The 21,220-nt window shown below is 43.5% G+C and overlaps 1 protein-coding gene across 2 annotated transcripts in view; it reads left to right on the top strand.

Annotated features, from left to right (window-relative positions):
- Positions 1–21,220, top strand: part of ATP6V0C (ATPase H+ transporting V0 subunit c) — a 28,845-nt gene that overhangs the window by 6,345 nt on the left and 1,280 nt on the right. The window contains exons 2-3 of one of the 2 annotated variants that reach the window (XM_030545576.1): positions 2,330–2,456; positions 18,724–18,907. In XM_030545576.1, the coding sequence (XP_030401436.1) occupies positions 2,423–2,456; positions 18,724–18,907 (218 nt within the window). In that variant the 5' untranslated portion in view covers positions 2,330–2,422. The remainder of the gene's footprint in view (positions 1–2,329; positions 2,457–18,723; positions 18,908–21,220) is intronic. The other variant, XM_030545575.1, reaches the window with a different exon arrangement.

Genomic DNA, 21,220 nt, shown 5'->3' with positions numbered 1-21,220 from the left:
TGCACGTAAACCACATCCCTTACGGGTGCAGCTTGCAGCGCTGGGAGCTCTCCCAGCGCTGCAGCACTGATTACACTGAGGCTTTACAGCGCTGTATCTTGCAGCGCTCAGGGGTGTGTGTTTTCACACCCCTGAGCGCGAAAGTTGCAGCGCTGTAAAGTGCCAGTGTAGCCATGGCCTCTAACTTGTTAATGCCTAATGTTAGTATCGTGAATGCTGGATACCTACTGCAGGAAGAGGATTTAGAAGCATTGAGCGCTTCACTTTTACATAATGACTGGGTCTTGCAACCTCCTCTTGATGTGTGAGCATATACAACTGAAGCAAAGGAGAGTACTTGGTACTATCTGGCTGTGAACTAGTCCTTTCAACAGATTAAAGGGATTAGTCTTCACAACAAGTAATATTTTATTACATCTGATGAATATGAATAAGTCCTAAAACTAACAAATTCATGCTACTGTTAGGAGTTTACCAATCTCTTAAAGAAGGGAACTATCCTAAACTAGGCTCTGGAAAGCTGCAATCATTTATACAGACTTAGACTAGGTATAGATATTTTTCTAGTTCCATGTTTGCTTCTGAACTTGCTGACATTCCTATCATTCAGGGTACACAGATGCTCCCCAACTTATGTAAACCCAACATATGCAAATCCAAGTTAGAAATAGGGGGCTTTTTAGCATAATGGTCAGATACATTTCAGACTTGTGCAAAATTTGAGTTACGCAAAGTGTTCTAGAATGAACGCTTGTGTAAGTCAAGGAGCATCTGTACTAAACGAGGCAATATCTTGATCATATGTGATCTGTTACTGAACATGCAGACTTAGAAGTGCTACATGACTATCAATTTTAATGCTACTTTAACTGGGATGTCACACTACAGTATGTTCCAGTGCTTCTTGCCTAAGCATTAATTGTTTCAAAATAAACTGATTTTTAGAGGTGAGAAGCTACCAGGTCTCTCTGGGGAGGGAGGCAGTGGCTTTAACTCTGCATGAATGCCTGAGCTCAGTGTCAATGTAGTAGGCTCTTGCACAACTCTTTAAGTCATACATTTCTAACTTGAAAAGGTCTTGAGGCTTGTATTACAGAGGCTTCTGTCTTTTTTTTTTTTTTAATAAACATGTTCAAGGCTTGTTCTGTCCTGGCAGGCTTGATGTGGAAACAGTATTGCATATAGTCTTGTTTTGGGTTTGAACACTGATTTCTGATTATAGTAAATAGCTAGCAGAACTTGTTTTGGTCAGCTAGTACTGTGGTGGCCACTAGCAGCATCTGACAGGCTACTGTGACCTTGATGTATTTGGATATCTTTAGATCTGATCATCTAATAAGCAGTGTGATTTTCTTGTGATTTAAGTAGCCTTTTTCCCCCATTTCCAGTCTGTAAAATGTGTGGGTGGCTAAATGTCAGATGCTGTTGAGTGGTCAAATTATATAATCTTTCCATGCTCTGACTCCTACAGCACATCCTTACCCATCAGAAGAGGAAATAGAGGCATGGTATCAGACCAAATGGTGTGCTTCTGCATTGAAGGGTTGCTGTTAAGTAATTGGGAGTCTCAAACACTTTCAACCCTGATCATAATCCTACATGCAGTTTCACTTAATCTCCTGAATTTGTCCTAGAAACAGGATCATGCTTTTGCTAGACTGCAAGCAGATTGACTATTTCTGATGGAGAAAATACTGCTTTGCTAGATCTCAGAAATAGCAGATGGCTAGCTTTTGTGCACGTTAGTTCCTTTTTATCATTGCTGCAAGACTTGTATCAAACAAGGGCCCATTTACAGAATTTCTCTACCTGCTGGGTTCTTTCACTACCATAAATTCATAGCATCTATGGACTGCTTGGAATTATTTTATATCACTAGATAGGCAGATTCATTGAAATTTAGCTGGCAAAGGGGGTGTGGTTCTTCTCTCCCCCCATTAGAACTTACCTTAGTATTGCCACCAACACAGAATCATAGAAATGTAGGGCTGGAAGAGACCTCAAGAGGGTCATTCAGTTCTGTCCCCTGCACTAAAGTAGGACCAAGTAAACCTAGACCATACCCAACATTTTGCTTAACTTTTTAAAAACCTCCAGTGATAGGGATTCCACAACTAAGGTGTTTTGTTTTTTTTCCTGACATTTAACCTAAAGCTCCCTTGCTGTGTACTAAGCTAATCACTGCTTCTGCCTTCAGTGAATATGGGAAACAATTGATCACTATCATCTTTGATCATTCTCTTCTCTACTCCCCAACCCCATATTTCTTGGGACTAACCATACCTTTCCTCATGGGTTAGGTTTTCTAAATCTTCTCTCATTTTTGTAGTTCTTTTCTAGGATGTCTCCAGTTTGTTGCACTTCAAGGAAGATCTGGACACCATATTCTGCTCAGCACCAGAAAGGCCTCAGCTAGAACAGGATGGTTACTTTCCATGTCTTAATATGCCACTCAGGTTAATAAATCCTAGAATAATATAGCCTCTTACACAAGTGCATCACATTACTGATCACAAGTTGCATGAGTCCACCATAACCCCCAGATTTGAGTTCAGCAGTATTTCGTGCGACTCCCAGTTATCCCCCATGTTGTATTTGTCCAGTCTTCCTCTTATCATTTTGACTGCTGCTCCATTTAGACAACCAGAGTCCCTTGTTTTAACTCGCCCTCAGTCTCTCTATGCTGAACCTTCCTCTGAGTTGCTGCAGCAGCAATTCATGGTGCTGCAGCTCCAGGGCTCTGATGCCCCACTGACCCAGCTGGGGCTCAATCTGTCCCACAGCAATATGACCCATTTATACAGCCTCCCCTCTTACTTTTCTCCCTCCATTTCATGTTTTCTACTACTGTCCATTGTCCTCATCAGTCAAGTGAAACTGATCATGGGTTTTCACTCTGATCATTTTGAAGAGTGATACTCATATGGACCCATCACTGTAGTATCTGAGCAACTGAAAGTATCAGTCTCTTCCTCCCTTGTCTGTACAGATGAACTTGATTAGTTTGTGGAAGTACTGCAAGTGGGTGTCACTTGTAGAATATTGTTTCTATGTGGTGGAGCCTCTAGAGCAGACAAACCTGGGGAAAGCTGAATCAACTCAAAGTTAAGATGACTTTGCACTGAACATAGACATTGGTTCATACCAGTTAGAAGTGAATTTACAGTACAGAAATGTATAGCTACTGTAGGAAAGCTAAGATTGAAGGAATGGGTCTGTCTAGTTCTGAAGAAGCTATGGCTGGCAAGGTTCATAGTCCCCACCGGGGTGGGCAAACTTCAGCCCACCAATTTTTAAGTTGGCCCTCAAGCTCCTGCTGGGGAGCAGGGCCTAGGGCTTGCTGCACTCCAGCCAGAAGCAGCAACATGGCCCCCCTCCAGCTCTTATGCACACCAGTGGCCCCTTCTGGCACCCCAATGGGAGCTGTAGATAGGGCAGCCTGCAGAGCTGCCTGGCTGCTCCCCCGCATGGGAGCTGGAGAATGGACATGCCACTACTTCCAGGAGCCACTTGAGGTAAGCGCTGCCTGGAGCCTGCACCCCTGAGCCTCTCCTCCAGCCCTGATACCCTTCCCATCCTCTGAATTCCTTGATCCCAGCCCAGAGCACACTCCTGCACCCCACACCCTGATCTCCTTATTTCTGGCCCATTCCCAGAGTCTGCACCCCAACCAGAGGCCTCACTCCAACCCCAATTTTGTGAGCATTCACTGCCCACCATACAATTTCTAATCTCAGATGTGGCCATCAGTCCAAAAAGTTTGCCTACCTCTGGTCTCCAAGTCTAGATGAAAGAGCTCCTACACTTGGCTCTTCCCTGAGGGGGAGCAGAATGCTAGACAAATGGCTTCATGATGGCCTGTGGTACTTAGTAGATGGGCTGTTGTCCTGTACCAGGTACAAGCTGTGAGTCTGCAGGATTGTCAAGGGAAATTTCCAAAGAAGGAAACGGCAATAGGATCCAGCACCTGACTTAACACATTTCATGGTAGCATATGAAAGTTTAAACTTTGCGGGGGCCAGTCTAATTGGGGCAGCCCCTTTCTGAGACTTGGCTTTAGTTTCTCCTTACCTAACCTGTTATGTTCAAGCTTGCTTCTATGGTGTAACCCTTAAAGCTCTTACCATACTCTGTCTCAGCACTTTCAAGCAGGGCCTTGGAGCAGAGCCTGGAAGAGTGGAGCTGCAGGTTTTTGCCTGGAGCCAGAGCAGAGCCAGGTCACACTCCAAAGCCCTGCTTTCAAGCTTATGGTAAATCACATGATCCACCTAGTGGGGCTGGCATTTTACAGCTTACTTGAGTTTGCTTTCTTACTGGTTGTCCTATCCAACATGCACACCATACAGCAGCTATTCCTAAAATGGGAGAGAACCTTTTTTTAAAACACTAACTGGAGCAAGCCATGGTTGCTAGTGTAACATCTCTAGGTTGTAAGATGTGTTAATTTGTTACTAATGGCATTTATTTAAAGTGTGCACTGAATCTGAATGATCTGTTATGATTTTGAATAACTTAATTTAGATCCCAGAACAGGGACTGAGGATCTAAACTAACCAATTTTGGAAACTGAGTTTCATATGGAGATTCTTCCTTGAACCTAGTAAGACTATATTTAAGATACCATATCTGCAGGATTCTCACTCTGGTCTCTTCTCCTGGGCAGAAATCCAAAGTTCTAAGCAGTACCTCTTCAGACACAACACTCTGGCCTTCAGAGGTGAGGGGTCCTTGGGATTGCTACTCAGAGGCAGACTAAGGCCCTCTCCTGGTCCATCCAACTCAGGCTTTTTTTAGATGTTTGTGTCCTTGGCAAACTTACTAGAGAACCCTGTTGAGAACCCTGTTTAGAACTCTGAGCAGCCTAGGACTTAAGTCAGTCTGTCTTTTCCTTTTTTAACTAAAGGATGTTTGGTTTTTTCACACTTGCCTCTCCAGCTTAACTTCCTTTGAGACAAGTTACTTGTTCTCCATGAGTGAGTATCGTGTATAAATGGCTTTCAACTGAGTAGGGAGGGGAACATAATGTCTTGTCTTTCTGAAAAGACACAAGTTCTTGCCCCGTGTCAGTATCTGGAACTGTCTTGTTTGGATGCCTTCAGGATTAAGCTAAAGCAAAAAGATTGGCTTTAATTTTACAATATTCACTTTCTGGCCAGAATTGGAGCCCTCTTGCACAACTTGCTCAGGTCGACAAGGCCTGAGTCTTGTATTCAACAGATGGCAGGTAACTTCCCTCCTCCTAAGAGGCTGGTTTGTTCTTACTGCCATTAAGGATTCAGTACACCTCCTGGTGGCATTGGATAGGCTCTGTCACAATTGGTACTCAAGCTGTCTGCTCATATAACTGTCTGGCATTTGCTGCTAAGCATAAAAGTTTCTCCCTGATCTAAAACTTGTAAAGGGAATTCACCACTGCAGTATGGAAGTAAATCTTAACTCGGGCTGAGGCGTTTTCTACTCCTAACGGATCATGTTTGTGAACCTGTCAGCTTAACCTCTTTGGCCCTAAGTCAGCAAGGGTACATCTACACTACGGGATAATTCCAATTTTACATAAACCGGTTTTATAAAACAGATTGTATAAAGTTGAGTGCACACGGCCACACTAAGCACATTAATTTGGCGGTGTATCCATGGTCCGAGGCTAGCGTTGATTTCCGGAGCGTTGCACTGTGGGTAGCTATTCTGTAGCTATCCCATAGTTCCTGCAGTCTCACCCGCCCCTTAGAATTCTGGGTTGAGAGCCCAGTGGCTGATGGGGCAAAAATCATTGTCGCGGGTGGTTCTGGGTAAATGTCGTCACTCATTCCTTCCTCTGGGAAAGCAACAGCAGACAATCATTTTGCGCCATTTTTCCCTGGATTGCCCTGGCAGACGCCATAGCACGGCAACCATGGAGCCCGTTCAGCTTTTTTTTATGGTCACCGTATGTGTACTGGATGCTGCTAACAGAGGAGATACTTCAGCGCTACACAGCAGTATTCATTTGCTTTTGCATGATAGCAGAGATGGTTACCGGTCATTCTGTACCGTCTGCTGCCAGTGTAATGTGGCAATGAGATGATGGTTCTGTCCTTCTGTGCTGTCTGCTGCTATCATGGGTGCCCCAGCTGAGATCAGCTGAGGGGGAGTCATTCCCAGTTTTGACTTTGCACCAAGTCAATCCCTCCTTTATGGCTTCTAAAAATAGTCAGTCCTGCCTAGATTATGGGGCAAATGTACTAGAGAACCAGTGTATCAGAGAGCACAACTGCTCCATGTCAGATCCCACAGTAATGATGAGCTACATGCCATTCATGGGGGGTGCCCCTGCAACAACCCCACTCGTTGCTTCCCTCCTCCCCCAACCTTCCTAGGCTACCGTGGCAGTGTCCCCCTCATTTGTGTCATGAAGTTATAAAGAATGCAGGAATAAGGAACAGTGACCTTGTGAGATAAAATGAGAGGGAGGCAGCCTCCCTGTGTTATGACAGTCCAGGCAGGACATTAAGCGGTGCGGGGGAGAGGAGCCCAGCATGCCGCTGCTATGATAGTCCAGGCAGGACAGAATCTTTTCTTTACACAGGAAAGGAGGGGGCTGATGGAGCTCAGCCCCCAGCGTCTATGATGAAGACGGTTACCAGCCGTTCTGTCCCATCTATTGGGAATGACCAGGAATCATTCCTATTTTCACCCAGGCGCCCCTGAGGCCAGCCAGGGGTATTCAGCAGTTATCAAGTATGTTGTACTGTCTGCCACCAAGGAGGGAAGAGGAGCGAATGCTGCTCTTTACATCGTGTCTACCAGCAGCATTCAGTAGACATAGGGTGACGTTAAAAAAAAGTCAAACAGGTTTTTTCCCTTTTCTTTCACGTGGGTGGGAGGGGGTACATTGACGAGAGATTCCCTGAATCACACCAGACAATGTATTTGAACCTACAGGCACTGGGAGCTCAGCCAAGAATGCAAATACTTTTTGGGGACTGTGGGATAGCTGGAATCCTCAGTACCCCCTCCCTCCCTTCATGAGCATCCATTTGAGTTTCTGGCTTCCTGTTACGCTTGTCACGCAGCACTGTGTAGCCTGGAGATTTTTTTTCAAACGCTTTGGCATTTCATCTTCTGTAACGGAGTTCTGATAGAACAGATTTGTTTCCCCATACAGCGATCAGATCCAGTATCTCCCGTACGGTCCATGCTGGAGCTCTTTTTGGATTGGGGACTGCATTGCCACCTGTGCTGATCAGAGCTCCACGCTGGGCAAACAGGAAATGAAAATCAAAATTTCGCAGGGCTTTTCCTGTTTACCTGGCCACTGCATCAGAGTTCAGATCGCTGTCCAGAGCGGTCACAGTGGTGCACTGTGGGATACCGCCCAGAGGCCAATACTGTCTATTTGCAGCCACACTAACCCTAATCCGATACGCTAATACCAATTTTAGCGCTACTCCTCTTGTCGGGAAGGAGTACAGAAGCAGATTTAAAGAGCCCTTTATATCAATATAAAGGGCCTCATAGTGTGGACGGGTACAGCATTTACTCGGTTTAACGCTGCTAAAATCGGTTTAAACACATAGCGTAAACCAGGCCTAAGTCTTTTAAACAAAAAGCAAGGTCCAAAAGTCCAGTAGAAAAGTGGCTTAACACCTCAGCTAACAAGGTAAATATCCTTACTGTAGAATAGGGCCTCCTTTATACTTGGCATATCTAAGAATGGTGCAGTTTGCTATGAGAGCAGAGAACTATTGGGTGCCTGCCTGGTATTTCCTGAAATATTTCTGCAAAGAAGCTTGTAAAATCTTCCAGGAGCGCATCCTTTACATTGGCAGAACTGTCAAGGATATCTATAAAGATAACTCAACTATACATACTCAGTTGCTGGAAAGAGTCCCATGTGCATAGCATAGTTCAAGCCCTTATTAAACATTACTTAAGCACTCTAAATGCAGACCCAAGATGACTTGTCTGCCTTTTGTCCACTTCAGTGCCAGGGAATGTAACTAGAATGTGTAATCACAAATATTAAACTTGATCCCTGGCAATCAGCCATATTCCTGATCTCCTGCAAGATCACAAGTTGTCTTGCTTTAACACTTACTGAAACCAGTCAGCTAGAGAACAACTTGGCATTGTGGCTCACCACACCAGCATATATTCTGGCTTTGGAACAGAACTGCTGCTATCTTCTTGCTTCTCCACTAAATGGAGTGGATAATGGTGACAGCCAGAGCAATGCAAGGATATACCCAAGCACTTCTCTGTAGGACTGTCTGGCACATGCTTGATTAAACTACAGATGGGGAAAAGCATCTACAGAGGATGTGAAAAGCTAATGTACTCAAGAATTAGGTGGCTGGAACACATGACTTATAAGGAGAGGCTGAGGGAAATGGGATTATTTTAGTCTGCAGAAGAGAAGAATGAGAGGGGGATTTGATAGCTGCTTTCAACTGCCTGAAAGGGAGTTCCAATGAGGATGGGTCTAGATTGTACTCTGGTTTTTAAGGTCAGGCTTGACAAAGCCCTGGCTGGGATGATTTAGTTGAGGATTGGTCCAGCTTTGAGCAGGGGGTTGGACTAGATCTCCTGAGGTCTCTTCCAACCCGGATGGTCTGATTCTGTTCTTTAAAAGCCACATAGTAAAGACCCCAGTAACTCTATCCTAAGAACAAACATCTTAGAAATAGCAGATGAAATACTAGATAGAGGGGTGTCTGAGAGTGGAGGCTTGCTTGTTTGCTTAGTGTGTGGTGAGTGAGGGCCTCTCCCATACTATTGCTCACACATCATACTTCATCTGGTAAGTCTGAAACTAAGTGGTCACTGACTTGAGTTTAGAAGTAAGCCTGCAAGTTTGTCACAGATGCCATGACTTCTGCACCATCCACTGCTGGGACAGTCTTGGGGGCAGGGGGGCCCACACATGCCACCACCCTCTCTCCCACCCAGCAGCAGAGTGTGGGGGTGTGAGGGGGTAGGGGATTGGAGCACAGGACAGGATGAGGCAGGCTATGGGTTGTGCTTACCTGGGGGACTCCCCAGAAGCAGCTGTTAGACTCCAATGGCCCCCTTTTTTAGGAGGCAAATTAGCATGGTATGTTGACACTGTTGCAGGAATTGCAAAGTATTTTGGGAAGGTTTAAAGGTGTGAGTGTGGAGTGAAATTTTTTTGCAGGTTGCAAGAGGCTGAAGCAGGAGGAAGAGAGCAGAAAACAGGTTAACTTAATGCTTTAGCTAGCTTAGTTTAATAAGACATGGCCCCAGTTTAAGGTTACAGTGCTCCCCAGAAGCAGCAGCAGTGACCTCCCCTCATTGTTAGCTGGAGGCATGGCCAGGCAACTCTGCATGCTGCCTTTGTCCAGGACACTGCCCCTGCAGCTCCCATTGGCCAGGAGCTACAGCCAATGGGAGTAGGGTGGTGCCTGTAGGCAGGCTAGTGTGCAGAGCTGCCTGTCAACACCTCTGCCTAGGAGTTGAGTGAGGGGGGATGTTGCTGCTACAGGGGAGCCCCCAGGTAAGCACTGACCAGAGACCACCTTGCCTCCCACCCAATCTCTGCTGCTGCAAGAAGGGAAGAAACAGGGCCAGGTAGGGAGCCTGCCAGCCAGTGGGGGTCCTAGGCCATGCACTGACACCTGCATGCCCCAGCACAAGTGGGGGTCCCAGTCCCCCTCCCCAGCACCTGCAGGGCCCCCAGGCAGCCCCCAAGTTTTAATCACAGGTTTTTTAGTAAAAGACTAGTTGGGCCATGAAATTGTTTACTGCCCATTACCTGTCTGACTTTCCTAAAAATACCCATGACTAAAGTGTAGCCTTAATTACAAGCAACTGGCTTCCACCCCGCTTCAGTACTTCAGCGGGGAACTAGTATGTTGCACTCATACTACATTTGAGAAACTTTTTTTAACCAAAAAGTAAATGCAGCAATCTGATTTCATGTAACCCTTGAGAGCAAAGGTTGTGATAAATGAGACATCAGGTTTCCAGCATCTTGTGGAAACAAGTCTTCACTTTACTTGTAGACTAACTTGCCTACTTCCAGGCAGACTACATACTGTCCTAAGCATCCAGGTCTTGGCAGCCAAATCCTTTCCTAGACCCACTTATGATATAAAACAACCCAAATGTGAAGTAGGATCCCTTCCCTCTAAGTCTCAATATGTAAACTGTAATCCTGGTTTGCCTCAGTTGAGTTGCATATGTAGCTTTCATTCCAGAGTTGTGATGAAAATCCTTCATCAAAGAACATAAGTGTGCTCTTGCCCTCCAACAAGCTATTTTGGGGAAAATCTTACAAACACTCAAGATTGCTTTAGAATGTGTAAAGAAATGCGGCTTCTTCTAGTCTGATTAAATGAGGAACTTGAGATTTGACTAGTGGTGAGCAGAAGTAAACTGCATAGTATTGTAATGGGTATTAATGTAGCCAAGTCTGATCACATTTTTATAGATTAGCAACTCAGCTTGCATCCATATTCCCTCCAAGAGGAGTCTGTAAGCCTGATGAGAGAAACTTCAGCTCTGAGAATTATGGTATTGCTACTGTAGCTCTGTACAGTTTGTAGCCTATTTAACCATTAGCCTGGACTTCAACTCTTAAGATAATTTTAAAATAACTTTTCAATGGCTGCGTGGGATTGAATTGGTCTTCAATTCACCTCAGACTTAGAGCATTTTGGGGTCTGAGTCCTGAAATCTTGAGTTAAGTATCTTTTGATCTCTGTACCTAAACTCTCAAAATGGTTGCTTGATTCTACAAGTGAGTGAATGTGTTTGGGATGACTGGTTTGGCTATGTAATTGGAATTTGTGGTGACTGGCTCCTGATCTTCACACCTTGAAGTTCAGCAAGGATGTTCAGACTTTGAAGTCTTTTATGCTTCCAGGTGGCCTGTACTGACCACCTCAACTCTGCAGAATTGAACCTCTTCAACAGATCGATAGAAGCTACCTGTATAAATTCACTGAAGTCTTCAGCAGATGAGGTGAAAAGACTAAGTCTCAGGCTAGATTCAAACTTCATGTAGCATTAACACAGGATGCAATTAACATTATGGTGATTTAACGTGCAAAGTTGAAGAGTCAATGTCTTCTGACCACTTCCCAGAACTGCAAAGTTCTGCAATTCAGACTTAAACTAGTTAAGGTTGTTTATCTCTACATTAAGGTTGTACAATCATTCCACTTCATACTACTTATGCTTTCAGTATGGTCTTGCTGTGAATACTTAAACAAGTCACACAATGGCCATCTGCAGTCTGATCCTCAGCCAACTACCTAGTTGAATATATCGTCCACCCAAGAGTATACAGCACTTGTAATAGCCACAATGAGGTCCCTTAATCAGTTGAAATAGCTTCACAGTCAAGATGTAATCCAATGTTTAAGACTAAGTCAGGACTTTCCTGGCCATAAATATGGATTCAGACTTGAGATTTCTTTGCAAGTCACTTTAAGCCCTTCCTATATAACAAGGGCTGATGGGTCTTCTTTTTTTTTAAATCACTTTACTAAGTGCAACTTTCCCTGGTGTTGAAGATGCAGAGGGATTTGTGTGATCTCCAGTGGCAATGGATCAGAAGTTTTGAAAAGCTTCCTTTTCTTAACTAGTCACTGAAGTTCTAAAGTTGAACTAAAAATACTGTCTTCCCCACCCCTCCCCCCAATTGCTGAAGTCATTCCAAGTTCAGTTCATCTTCCCATATAGCCAGGATCTGAATTTCTAATCTGAAACTCTCAATACCCGTCTTGCATATGCATCAAAAAGCAAATGGCACAGACCACTCCCCTGGCCATGAATCATAAAAGGTGATATGCAGATTAAGGTAATCTGGCCCTAGGCCTGCTACAGCATGCAGGGAGATGAGGTAAGGCTCTCTCATGGGATAGCATGCCCATTTGGAGTGGCAGAGGCTCCTTCCAAAGATGCAAGGACAGCAGTATTTCATCAGGAGCAGCATGGATGGCAACAGGGAGTGCCTCCACCAAAAGTAGGGATAGCAGCAGGGGTGTCCCAGATAACCACTCTAAAGCTAAGGTGCTGAGGTAGGCCGAACCTTCTGCACTTCAACTGCTACATAGTCCTGCCAGGATGGCATTGACAGGGTCAGAGGTTCCAGTCCATCTCAATGGAAGGGAAGTATTGGTCTCCCCCACTCCCTCAGTGCTATCTCCATCAATCTGCAAATCTTGGCAAACACTGCTGCATCAATTAGGTCTCACTGCAAAGACTGGAAGACATTAGAAATTAGCTAAAACTGAAATTTGAGTGACTTCAGGGCCATGCCTAGGGCCCCAGATCTTGAAGTACCTCTAACCTTTACCCTAACATCTTTTTGTACCTCAGCATTCCTCTGACCAGTGTCCACACTGTGGATAACGCAGTGTGGTTTCTTACCTTATTCTGCTTTAGAACTCTGACTTTGCCCAACCCATCCCTGAAGTCTTAAACAGCCCTGTAAAAAGGTCTGTAGCAACAGAAGTTAGCTATGAGAACTGAACAAAGCAGTTGACAAAGTTGTATTGCAAAACTGGCTTCCAGGAGAAACAATGCCAATCTGTTCAAATAAGGAAATGTTCTAAATAGATCCTCAGACATGAAGGAACAGAAAAGCATATTTGGCTGTCCACTGTGAATTCTTCCTCATTCCCAGAAGCTACAGTACTGCTTTCCTGCAGAAGATGCAAAGTCTTTTCAGGCCAGACTGACTTTTTCTAAAATGGTACCTTCTACTTAATGCTGTCATAAAGACAGAAAAATCTTTCAAGCTTTTATATAGTTCTTGCTTTCCCCTATGTGTGGACTTATACAGCAATAGGAGGAACTCTTTTTCAGTTTTTTAGGAAGAGTTCCTACTTCAATCTGCCTGGAAAGACTGGAGGAGGAAGGTGTAGAAAAAAACTAAACTGACAGCTCCTCTAAACTTAATCCTAGTCATGTGCCTGTTGGACTTGGTACAGTTTACAGTAATTACTTTCACTTCTAGATTCAATACTCTGGGGTTGCAAACAGCTATCTGATTATTTCAAAATGCAGACTCTGTCATGGCTCACACCAAGCTGTGAAATATCTAGTGTAGACAGAACTTATTCCATCTCAAATGTAGGAGGGGAAAAACTTGAATATTGAATCTCACAGTAGGTGCAGACTCCATAGGTGATCTGGGGCTGGAGCACCCACAGGGGGAAAAAATGATGGGTGCTGAGCACCCGCTGTCAGGCCCTGCAGATCAGCATTTACCCCTTCAGCCCCATACCACCTGCCTGTCACGATCAGCTGTTTTGTGGCATGCAGGAGGCTTTGAGGGTGAGGGGGGCAGAGCAGGATGTGGAAGGGTGGGGCCTTGGGGGGGGGGGGGAATAGTTGAAGTTGGGGCAGGGCCTGGGGTAGAGCCAGGGGTCACACACCCCCAGCACACTAGAAAGTCAGCACCTGTGCAGCTCACTTCTAAAATCTTTGCTACCAGTTGACTCTCAGTAGGTCTAAGGCCCAAAATTCCATTTATCTGTCCCAGTGAAGGCCTGGTGGTCAGTCTGCTTGCAAAAAGCACTTTAAGCAGATGTAAGTCAATTATCTAATCAACCTGAAACAACTGCTGTAAACTGAGTGATATTTAGGCAACTTGTGTCCTGCATTAAAGCACAGGCTTGCAAGTGACTGGTACAGTTTTACCACCAGTGGTAATACATTACAGAAGTTTCTTGTGCGGGGTCTGGTTTACATACTAAATCTGGTCACTTGTGTTCCCTATTCTGGATTAGCTTTGATGCACTCCAGAATCTTTGAGTAACTTGAATGGTTAGACAAACCTTGGCCCCAGCTTGCAGTCCAAGCATTTGTTGGGGGGGCCCCCCAAGAAAATTAATTGGCCTAACTGTTGCTGAATCAGTTGAACCAATGCTGAGTGACATGCATTCAGATTCTTTCAGTAGACAGAAAGATGGACCAGTCTTTTACAATTTGAGTATCATTCCAAAGTAAACTTGGCTGATTTGTCATCAGTTCCCTGACTTCTCCAGAATAAGCTGTAATTTTGCCTTCCTGCTGGAATTGTGCACTGCATTGCAGAAAACATAATTGGACTTCTGCAAGATCAGCACATTCTTAAGCCACACAATGGCTGAGAAGCTCAGTGGGAAGTCTTGACTGGCAAGCTAGTGAGTGGATCTGTATAACTAGTACTCCTTTTTCTGCCATCCCATATAAAGCGGTGTTAGGACCGGGTGGAATTCACCCAAGAGTTCTGAAGGAACTCAAATATTCTGCAGTTTCATAACTCTGGTATGTAACCTGTCACTTAAACCAGCTTCTGTACTAGATGACTGGAGGATAGCAATTTCTGTTTCTAAAAAAAGGCTCCAGAGGCAAGCCTGGCAATTAGACTGGTAAGTCTAACTTCAGTACCAGGGAGATGGTTGAAACTATAGTAAGAAACAAAATAATCAGACATAGATCAACACATGTTGGTGAGTCCATGTGGCTTTGTAAAAGGAAATCATGCCTCAGTCTACTAGAATTCTTTGAGGATCTCAGCAAGCTTTGATCCAGTTGATATAGTACTTGGATTTTGAGAAATCCTTTGGCAAGGTCCCGCATCAAAGGCTCTTAAGCAAAGTAAGCTGTCATGGAATAAGAAGGAAGGGTTCATAGCTCACTAATAGCTAACTGGTTGAGGCAGGAAACAAAGAGTAGGAATAAATGGTCCACTCACAATAGAGAGCAAAATAGGGTCCCCCAAGGAGCTGTAACAAGACCTGTACTTCAACATATTCCTAGAGCTGGACAAAGAGTAAACAGTGATCTTAGGGGTACACAAAGCTTGCAGGTGATGTGTCTGCTCAGTGTGTTAGCTTTGACTGCTACTACAATCCTAGGAAAGGGATAGATAAGACAATCATCATGCTAGTATATAAATCCACAGTACACCCACACTATATGAATAGAGCATGCCATTCTGGGTGCCATATCTCAAAATATATTAGAATTGCAAAAGATGCGGAGAAGAGCAACAAATGATTAGGGGTATTGAAGCCATTTTGTACAAAGATTAAAAAGACTGGACTGCTCCCCTTAAAACATTGACTAAGGGGGGGAATATGATGTCTGTCAGTGGGGGGGAACAAATCAGGAAACATTTACCCTTTCACACAATACAAAAATCAGCTCACTCAATGAGTTTAATAAACAGCAGACTTAAAACAAATGTAAGTTTTTCCTTACACCAGTGCACAGTCAACTTGTGGAACTCATTGCCAGGGCATGTTGTGAGGATCAAAAACATAGCTAGGTTTTTTATAAACCCAAGTCTATGAAGAATATGTCCATCAGTGGCTATTAGCCAAGATGCTCAGGGACACAACCCTATGATCTGTCTCAACCTCTGATGTCCAGAAGCTAAGACTAGGGGATGGGTCACTGGATAACTACCTTGTTCTGTTCACTCCCTCGGAAGCACGTGGCACTGGCCACTGTCGGATACTGGGGCTAGCTGGACCATTGGTCTGGCCCAGTATAGCTGTTCTTATGTTCTCAGTCTCAGCAGAAAGTTGTACCATTTCCTAAGGTGTGCCAAAATCAGAATCCAGTTTTGAATACACTAAACTAAATACTCTAGCTTACTACATCCTACCAATGTAGAATTTTTCATCAGCTGAGGGCTAATTAAATCTAAACCCCTTATCCACCTATAACTACAGTAGCAAGAATCTGACTAGTTCCTGTCCATATAACTAAAACATGCTTTTCAAAAGCACAACTTCAAACCATAGTATGCTTCAGTACTCACATGAGAGGATTCTTTAGTGCTTCTGTCATTATAAGACTATGGCATGTGGGAAACTGATCTTGTTAGCAGGTTGAAACTACAGAAACCTTTGACTCACTGTCAGTGCTTCTCTTCTCCATGCTCCTGCAAAATAGCTACAAAGTATTTTCATGGGGGGGGGAGAGAAATGTATCCAAAATCATAACACAGCATGGTTCTAGAAATGCCTTAATTTTGAGGCTCTCAGAGTGCATCCTAAGGCAACTAAAACCTAGTAGTGTAACTCAGATTTGAAGTCTGAAGCAAAAATCTATTACAACTGTGCCTGGGTAGGGGATAGTCAGTAATTACAATATTGCTGACTTCCTATGTAAAATGCAAATATTAAGTGGTGGTATAGCTGTCTGGGTCTATCAGGAACCAACTGTCATAGATTCAAAGGTCAGACTTTAGGATCAAATGGTCCCAAGCTCTATAATGCAGGCCATAGAATGTCCCCAAAATTACTAGAGCATAGATTTTTTAGGACAGTATCTAAATCTTGGACTCAGTGCCCAGCAAGACTCAAGGCTCATCTTAGAGCCTGCCTAGAATACTTCTAGGAGTACTGATGCTTGCTAAACCAAGAATGTCAAATGCAGTGATGAGGAATTTGGAAGCAAAGGCTGAAAAGTTCATAATGTCTAGTTGCCTGGTGTTTTCCTAATCAGACTTCAGCTTGGTATCCAGCCCTTATGGACTATAGCAGGGGTCAGCAACCTTTCAGAAGTGGTATGCCAAGTCTTCATTTATTCACTCAAGTTTCGTGTGCCAGTAATACATTAACATTTTTAGAAGGTCTTTCTACAAGCCTATAATATAACTAAACTGTTTAAAGTAAATAAGGTTTCTAAATGTTTAAGACACATCATTTTAAAATTTAAATTAAAATGCAGTGCCCCCTGGACTGGTGGCCAGGACCTAGGCAGTGCAAGTGCCACTGAAAATCAGCTTGCATGCCACTTATGCATGCCATAGGTTGCCTACCCCTGGAATACAGTATCTTTCTGAGTTTGCTGGTAGAAGGCACAAACTTAGTCAGTTGAGACTGGGAGCCAATTCCTTTTGGATATTACATAATTAATTAAACTTAGCATTGTTTTGAAGTTGTAGGTTATGCCTTACAGACTAAAAGATAGTATGAACTAAATTACTGTAGACTACATAGACTCTTCAAAACTAGATCTTTAACAAGACCACTCCTCTGTCAATTTATAACTGAAGCCTTGGGCTGAATTTGACATTTCTGTAACTTGTAAGAAATTTTATTACAAAGAATAAAGAACTTTCGTCTAATGACAAATGTGAAAGATGTCCTGTAACAACTTGCTGGCCTTCTTGAAGTATTGAACCACTCTACAGCATAGCTGTGGCCTAAACCTGCCTCTATACTGAAGCATGAAGAATTTCACTGAAGTACCAGCCCTCTGAAAGTAGAAAAGTGCTTTAAATAAAGTCCTTTATTCAGACACTCTGTAGTACTGAGATCATGTCCTGAGAAGCTCCTAGGTTGAGTCAACAAAAGAAACTGGAGTGTGGGGAGGCCTAACCCAGAATCATGGACTTACCAAGGCACTAAGTGAATACCAGGATGATGTCCCACATTTGCATCTTATTACCCCATGGGTTTTTTTGCATCACTAGTTGCACTTTACAGAACAGCAGTAAAAAGACCCAACAGCTGTCAGCACCTGACAGGGGAGATATAAGGCAACCTGAATCAGGGAATTTAAATAGTGAATAGTTACTTAGACAGCAACTGTTTCTTGTCTGTAAACAGCATGGGATTCCTACAAACCTCTGTACAAATAGCCTGCTGTTGCAGACACTTGCTCTATAGCAGTTTCTCACTTCAAGAGGAAACCATAAAAATCCTTGCACTTCTAAGCGCAATAGTGCTTCAGTTGCATCATCCTGAGTAAAATCTTCTAGTGCAGTTTCACTTCTCTAAACAGGTGTCTGGGGCAATGCAGATAACACCCTGACTTGCAGTAAGCTTCCCCTTGGCAGAGATCCAGATCATCATATTTGGGCAACCTTTAAAATTGAGTGTAATAGTCTAATGTGAATTAGCTAAGTTAACTTTCCTGCAGCTTGATTTCCTGCTGTGTGGGTTAGACTCTTCAATTGTATGCACAGTTGAAACAGCTGAAGACTACCCCTCTGTAAAGGGGAAATATGTTATGGCAGTAGGAAAATCCTGAAGAAGGGTGTCTACAAAGTTTTCAAGCTGCAAATGATACTTTTTTAATATACCTCTAAGTGCCTTCCTAGACACACTTAAGTAATTATAGATGTGTTGCACCCTGTAACTGCTTCCTAATGCCCTTCTACTGAAACCTCATCCAAACCTGTTTAACCAACAGGTTGCAATGACCATACAGTGAGGTCTGACCATTTACTGCTGCTTGTTAACACAAGCTCAATTGTAGTTGCTGGGAGACTTAATTCACTGTCATTGCTTGGGGTGAAGGCTGGTAGCCTGACTAAATGCAGTGTGGAGGAGACACTGATTCAAACCTTACGCATGGTGATGTCCTAATTCTAGAGGTGCTAAGTTAAACAGTAAATCAAAAGGAACAGAACACTGTTTGAGCCCATGCCCTGTAACTAGACTATCTTAAATGTAGGAAATAGCAGTTTCCAGATAACACAGCATATGCTTGGGACATCAGGCTAACCTAGCCTCATAGCCTAGCTACAGTGTGATGGGTGGAACAGGCTAAATTTGGAAGAAGTCTAATCTTGTTACCTTGGGCAAGTCATTCCTACTTCAGCATTACCCACCAAATTGGAGATCAGGGAAATATTTGAAGCTGGTGCCAGTTTACCTACCTACTAGCAAAGCCCTGTGCAACTTAGGGTACAATAGCATGGAAAACCATGGTCTCATATATGCATATGATCTATGGATACCACTAACATGTTTTCCTCTCTTCCAGCCTTGGGAGCTGCTTATGGAACAGCAAAGAGTGGCACAGGTATTGCAGCCATGTCTGTCATGAGGCCTGAACTGATTATGAAGTCAATCATCCCTGTTGTCATGGCGGGTATTATAGCTATCTATGGCCTGGTAGTGGCAGTCCTTATTGCCAACTCCCTTGCACCTGGCATCACACTATTCAAGTAAGTTTTGCTACATCTGTCAATAGCAGTGTTTGGGAGTGTTAACCTGAAACTCTTGACCCTTGTCAAATGACTAGGTACCACTTAAGTGCAGGGAAGCCACTTGTTATGGAGTACTTGGAATCTGTGGTGATAAGGGCAATGAAGTACCTAGAGCATTTTATAGCTATAGAATATCTTGTAATCATGTAACAATCAGTAGAAAGTAGATCTGAACTTTGGACCTGTCCTATTAGGAACTCAGTGTATGATGCACAATGGAGAGCTTCAATACCTGGTGTGACAGATTGGATCACAAAACCCCCCTGGGAGCTTCCACCTGGTGTGCCAAGACTACTTCTGCTCCTGCTTTCCCTGCCAGCTCAGGACTCCAGCACCCTGTCTTGCTGAGCCAGACTCTCCCATCTGCTCCAACAAACACCCAGGGTCTGAATTACTTGCCCTATAACTGCTGGTTTACCTGAAAGCAGCTCACAGAAGTGTGCTTGTCTTTAAAACTCAAATACCCAACTCCCAATGGGGTCTAAACTCAAATCCATTATATCCTGTATAAAGCTTATGCAGGGTAAACTCAAAGTTGTTCACCCTCTAACACTCAGTCACAGCTGTTTGCTTCCCCAGGTATTCAGACATACTGACTGAAAGTGATTTTATTAAATACAGAAAGTAGGATTTAAGTGGTTCCAAGTAGTAACAGACAGAACAAAGTAAGTCACCAAGCAAAATTAAATCATGCAACTTTCTCTAATCAAACTGAATACAGATATCACCCTTAGATGCTTCAGTAAGTTTTTTTCCTCAGACTGGACACCTTCTAGGCCTGGGCATAATTTTTTTTCCCCTGGTACAGCTCTTGTTCCATCTCAGGTGGTAGCTAGGGGATTCTTCATGATGGCTCCTCTCTTCCCTTTGTTCTGTTCCTTCCCTTTATATATCTTTTGCATAAGGCAGGAATCCTTGTTTTCCCTCTCTGGGTTCCCACCCCCTCCTTCTCCATAGAAAGATGCCAGTTTAAAAATGAATTCCAGTTCAGGTGACATGATCACATGTCACTGCAAGATTTCAAGCCTTCATTTCTCCCAGCCTGACTCACAGGAAAGCCTGCCTGCAAATAGTCATCCAGTGAATTGCCCTGGTTAATGGGAGTCATCAAGATTCCAAACCACCACTAATGGCCCACACTTCGCATAATTACAGTAGGCCCTCAGTTACATGAAATATATCTGAAACTAGATATATGAAATAGAAGTGTTGCACTCATACAAATAGGATGATCACAGTAGATTTGTAAGCTATCATTACAAAGCTTAGAGACCTTTTGCATGACATTCCCGTTACATTATATTCACTCATTAGCATTTTTATAAAATCATAGGCTGTAGTGTCACATGATCATACAACCTTGCGATTCTGTTTCTCTTCGTATATTACTGGCATTTAAAGCTGTCTCACTATGGCCCATAAGGAGTTCAAGAAAGGGATCCTCAGCCAGTGAGACAAACTTAGTCTCTATGGTACAGCTCCTGATTAAACAAAGGACTGTTTAAAATCCATACCCTTTACAAGCTGTGCTAACTTAATTAGGCTGGTCAAATAAGCAAAATTTGAGCTTTGGTATGCATCAGTTACCCAGGAGATATTTGTAAATAATGAAAGTTGCTGCTCCTTTCAGAGCATGCCAGCATGTTGGTAAATTAATCCTTTAGCTATGCTAACCTGTCAACAGTTGCCTGTTTGCACCTGGAAGAGTGAATTTTAGACTGCTCCAAGCTTCCCAAGAAGGGCTGGAACTAGCCTGACACAGCAGCCTGTAACAATAACTGACAGTCCAACAGACTGGCTTAATATGGCAGTAAAACCTGTAATGCTGTAACTTCCTAAAATGTCTGTCCACTAAAATGTCTTAATCCTAACTCGGTAACAAGCATACTGAAATGAAGGCAGGTCCCCTGTGAAGTGGCGACTCTCCTGCCCTAACAAATTAGGAATCTGTTTAAGCACTCTTAGTTTGGGAAACCATCTCTATGCAAGTTAATGAGGGACTGGCAGTCCTCAACTGTCCAGTGTGATAGTGTTAAACCCCTTGATTCTAGAAATGACTGCATCACAATGCAGGAGTTACTGTGCTATGCTGTCCATCAGCAGTAGAAAGTGAAATTATGCTCTACCTTTATTCTTGGGAGTTGGCCATGCCAGGTGTCCTGACTAACAGGATTAGAACAACTCAGTTGTAGCTGTGCAGCATCGTATGGCAAATATTTATATTGGAATAGAACTTAATACCAAAATGACTCCTTACTGTACACTAACTAC

The sequence above is a fragment of the Gopherus evgoodei genome, unplaced genomic scaffold (genome assembly GCF_007399415.2).
Source record: "Gopherus evgoodei ecotype Sinaloan lineage unplaced genomic scaffold, rGopEvg1_v1.p scaffold_38_arrow_ctg1, whole genome shotgun sequence".
In the NCBI taxonomy this organism is placed as follows: domain Eukaryota; kingdom Metazoa; phylum Chordata; order Testudines; family Testudinidae; genus Gopherus; species Gopherus evgoodei.
This window is presented reverse-complemented; position numbering and strand designations above follow the sequence as displayed.